This window comes from Amaranthus tricolor, chromosome 14, assembly GCF_026212465.1.
Source record: "Amaranthus tricolor cultivar Red isolate AtriRed21 chromosome 14, ASM2621246v1, whole genome shotgun sequence".
Lineage (NCBI taxonomy): Eukaryota > Viridiplantae > Streptophyta > Magnoliopsida > Caryophyllales > Amaranthaceae > Amaranthus > Amaranthus tricolor.
The window spans coordinates 3,477,730-3,482,707 of record NC_080060.1 but is presented as its reverse complement, the minus strand read 5'-3'; the positions used below and the strand labels follow the sequence as shown (position 1 = coordinate 3,482,707).

The window sequence follows — 4,978 nt, the reverse complement described above, 5'->3', positions numbered from 1 at the left end:
AAATAAGTCTCGGTGAATATTATTTTTCCAAAATAAGCGTCTTCATGTATATGAGCCTGAGATTAAGTTTGTTCGCTGTTACTAATAGTAAATATCGAGTAAGAGAAAAGAATTACTTTGTTCGTTGTTAGTAATAATAATGTTTGAAGGAATAACATGTCATAGCGTTTGAAGGGATAAAAGAATTTAAAAAAATATTTATTCATTATAGATGTAATTAATGTTTCGCCCTAGGCCTTTAATTCAAATCTCAGGGTCCGACTATAAATAGTTACCCGCCATTGTCAAGTCGCTTGACAAATACCCGCTTAATATTTGTAATGTTAGTAACAGGAACTGGGTACTGGATAATATTCTTCTGCCATCAGCTATCCCATACATACTTGTTATAACAGTTCAGCAAGTTAGAGGAAACAGCTGTGTTATAGTTATAGTCCTGGCAAGTTCTCAGCTCAATTTAATCACCTTTTCACTTGATCCAACATCTAACATTATCTTTGCTGTCATCTATGACCACTCCACTTTAGTGTTGATGTGCACCTTTCTTTTTCATTTAACAAAAAATATATAAATAAAATTTGTAGATATTTAACTATTTTTGTCTTTTTTTTGAAAGTGATATAAATACTATAGCTTGCAATTAAATTGATCCATTTGTTTTGATTTTTTTTTCTGTGATTTATCTTTATAATATATTATTAATAATATATTTTGATAGGTTTTTATCATCACAAAAAGCTATACGTTCGAAACTCATTTACGTACTTCTCTTTTAAGTGGAATACGATATTAATTAGTAGGGTTTGAACTAAGTACAATCATTGACTTAAATCCAATAGTCTATTATGAGTAGCAAGATAGACGGACAAATTTATTGTGTAGTCATTGAAGTCAGTTGAAATTACTTAAATCCTAAATAAAATCAAGTAATATATATAGGTAATATACCCTAGATAAATTAAAATTAGTGTAATGTTTTTCACATGCGTGATCAGGATTCAAAACCCATATAATACATCATCATCATTTTATCCAGTGTATTCCGCGCATAAAACTATAAACAGGGTCTGAAAAGGGAAGTACGGCAACAATTCATACCCATAAAACGACCAAATAAGCCCCTCAATTCGAGAATACATTTTACTAAAATTTTTTTGAAAAACTTTTTTTCTTAATCCGCAACTACGAGCTATACAATAGCTAATTAAGTATGTACTTGAAAGATTAATAAAAAGAACAGTTAACCTAGCTAGCTAACTACCCTATATTAAAAAAATAAATGAAAAACAGTTATAGTTAATAGAGTAATAGTCAAAGCATTGTTATAGAGCATCCCAAGAAGAATTAAAGGTACAAAAAGAGAATCACAATTAGTACAAGCAATCAAGCAAGTCATGTCCTTTAGTTGATCAATAAGAAAGGCCAAAATGATAACTTTTGGGATTTGTGGAGAAAAATGAGGGTTAACATCTTAATACTAGTATTGTTTTTGCTAATAATCAAGTAGGGTCTAGCTTAAGTGTTCTTAGGTAGCAAATAAAGTTCTATCCCAAAAATATGGCCAAATTTTCCCCCTAAAATCACCTGAGAAGAGGCCCAACAAGGCCCAGAAACCAGGGAAGTGGGGTGAGATTGAGAAGGCTAAGTTTTGAAGCTGTAAGAGAAAAAGAAAGAGAAAGAGAGTGAGAGGAATCCCAAGGTCCTACCCCAACAAAGGTGCAGAACAAAGGAGAAAGGGCCAAAGGTGGATTGAAATCATTACTTGAATGGAGATTGGGCCCACCTCCATGTAATCTTTCCTTTTTTTATTTTTTGAAATAATTAATTATTTAATCCTCAACAACTTAGTTGTTATATTTTTTATTTTTAGATATGTATTTAATCTTGTATAAGACCGTCTCATACAAGAATTTGTGAAAATCATTTGACTTAAATATATAAAAGTTTTTTGGAGTTAAATAATGTTATTTCAAAGTGATAAAGTGAGTATAATAATACACTATTTTAATTTTACATTACTTATAATTTGCGTGGAATATTTTATATTAAAAATATATCTTCAAACAATTAAATTAATTGACTTAATTTTTTTATATAATTTTTTTATATACATAAAAAAAGAAAAAAAAATTGTATATGAATAATAACTAATCTATCTATCTCTTAGAGTCTATTCCATTTGATAAAAAAGCACTCATAAAAATTAATGGAATAATAGCAAACTCTAAGTAACGGACAGAGCAAGATAACAATTGATTTGAACCAAAAACAACATTTTTCCTAAAAATTAATAAGCTTTTCAAAAATTATTGTCCAAGACGGTTTCAACACAAAACACATCCGTCTGTGGGTTTAATATTTATCTAATGCACATTATGAAAATGTAAATTCTTTAGATGAAGTCATCTCACTGAAAGACAATCTATCCCAGCAGTAACTCTATAGCTAGAATTCTTTTCTTGACTTGGGTATGGGGCCCAATCCATTCTCTTACCCGGCCACCATTGTCTTTATGGATTGAATGATAAAAAAGAGCAACTCACGTGGAAACTGAACCAAAGGGACTGTTCAAGTCCAACCACAATAAAAGAAAATCCTCTAATTTTTACCCCAAAATTTATTTTTTCATCAAAGGCAAAATTTTCATATATAAAAAAAAAACAAAAAACCATTTTCATTTCAAAAAAAATAAATCATAGAAAAACACTAGTTTTTACTAAAGGGGAGTTTATTATCCCTCCATTACCCAACAACAAATAAAGCATTTTCCTTTCTTAAAATTCTTGCTTTTTAAAGCTCACCCTCCATAATTCCCACTCATTATCTTTTCTCCTCAAAGCTTCCTCACTTCCTTATCTCCTCACTTTCTCTCTCTATCCCTATCCCTCTTTCTCTCTCTTCCTAATGCTATTTCTACATCACCCCCAATTCTCAAACATAAATAAGCTTAATATAGAGAGAGAAAGTGAAATATGAGATATATAATCTTGGAGATCCCTTAAGTCCCACAATAGCCCAAGAATTATACTATAAACCCTTCTTTTTCTTCCTTATCTAATTGTTTTTATAATATATATATTTTGGGTATATATTGTATTAATTCCAACAAAATATATATAGTGGGAATTAAATTTATTTTTTTAAAAAAGAGTGGGAATTATGGATGGAGATCATCATCATCATCAGCATCACCATCACCATGAATTTCACAATCACCACCGTCCTAATTTCCCTTTCCAACTCTTGGAAAAGAAGGAAGAAGAAGCATGTTCAAGTTCAACCCCATTTAATTCTTCCTTAGCCATAGTACCCACTGGGTCGGAAGGCCTGAGCCCGAGCCCAACCCCATCAACTTCAATTGGAGTTACACAAACACAACCCCAAGGTGGAGGAGAATCCGCTTCTGGGGCCGTTAAAAAACCGGCCCCAAAACGAACCTCCACAAAAGACCGACACACAAAAGTAGACGGGCGGGGTCGGAGGATCCGAATGCCCGCCTTATGTGCGGCCCGGGTCTTCCAACTTACAAGAGAATTAGGACATAAATCTGATGGAGAAACCATTGAATGGCTACTTCAACAAGCCGAACCCGCAGTAATTGCTGCAACGGGTACGGGTACCATACCCGCAAATTTTACATCATTAAATATATCTCTTCGGAGCTCCGGATCTTCTCTTTCGGTTCCGTCACAGTTAAGATCCGCTTCATCGTATTTTAGCCCGAATTTCACAACTTCAGCCTCTGCTTCACGTCGTAATTTCTTCGCCGGAATTGGGCTTTCTTCCGATACTTCTCCGTCATCCGCTTTACTCAATTTTCAGACGGCTACTTTGAATTTAAACCCGGGTTTGCTACAAGCAAAACAGGAATGTACGACACCTACTAATAATAGTAATACCAATCAAATCAATAATACTAATAATAGCTCGCTAGATCTTTCGAATGAGGGGGAGGAAGAAGGAGGAGTTCGAAAACGACGGTTAGAAGGCGAATATGGCGGGTCGGGCGGGTCGTATGGGCAAATTCCGGCAACGAACTTTTGGATGGTGGCGAATAGTGGAAATCATCAAGGTGGTGCTGTAATGAGTGGAGACCCAATTTGGACAATTCCATCAGTTAATAATAGTGCTACTGCTGGGTTGTATAGAGGTACTGTTCCTAGTGGGTTACACTTCATGAATTTTGCTACACCAATGACATTATTGCCAAGTCAACAATTGGGTCCCACTATGGGTTTAGGGCAAAGTGGTGGTGGAGGTGGAGGTGGTGGTGCGGGTGGTCATAATTTGAGTTCGGGTGAACAGGCTCATCAACATCTTGGTCCGCTTACTGGACTTAATCCTTATCGAAATATTTCTGGGAGTGGGATCTCGGACTCTCAAGCGAGTGGATCCCACTCCCATCATGGAGATGACCGACACGATACAACGAGTCACAGTCATCATTCTTAAGGAATGTAAGCATGGATAAATTTTTAGGGGTTTTAATTATTTTTGATGCTAAAATGCTTGGTTTGAGTATATTAATCAACATACAACCATTGCTTGGGAAGCAAATTTGTGTAGCTATTAATTTCATGTGTAGCTCACGTAAGGTTTGATTTTTTATTTGTTTTTGGAGACTTCTATGATTTTTTTTATAATTATTGTTAATTTGTAGTTTTGATTTTTTGAGTTTTAAGTGTGATTAATAGTTAATATGATGAGAGGCTTAGGGTTTGATCGATAAAGAAAAAAGGGCAAAATATTTAACATTTGGCCTTTTAATTTTTATTATTTTTCTTTTTTGTTTTCCACTTGGTTGAATTGAGTGACTATTTTTATTTTTTATTTTTTTTGTTTTTTCTTATATGGAAAAATAATTCATCTTCCTCCTTAATTTATATTTTTTTTATATTGGCCCCTCCACAACCAAATAATCATCATTGTCTGTGCATTTCATTCTAAAGGAAAACTTTGTAACTTTGGCTTTTTTTTT

General features: G+C 33.7%; 1 protein-coding gene across 1 annotated transcript; it reads left to right on the top strand.

The window, feature by feature from the left end:
* The first annotated feature begins 2,674 nt into the window (after nucleotides 1-2,674).
* LOC130800379 (transcription factor TCP14-like) lies at nucleotides 2,675-4,557 on the top strand. The gene has a single exon (XM_057663863.1). It carries the CDS (start codon nucleotides 3,160-3,162, stop codon nucleotides 4,450-4,452), a length of 1,293 nt encoding a protein of 430 aa, XP_057519846.1. The 5' UTR covers nucleotides 2,675-3,159; the 3' UTR covers nucleotides 4,453-4,557.
* The last annotated feature ends 421 nt before the right edge of the window (nucleotides 4,558-4,978 follow it).

Excerpts from the sequence above, each read along its gene's own strand:
- LOC130800379 (XM_057663863.1), top strand. The coding sequence starts at position 3,160 with ATGGATGGAGATCATCATCATCATCAGCATCACCATCACCATGAATTT.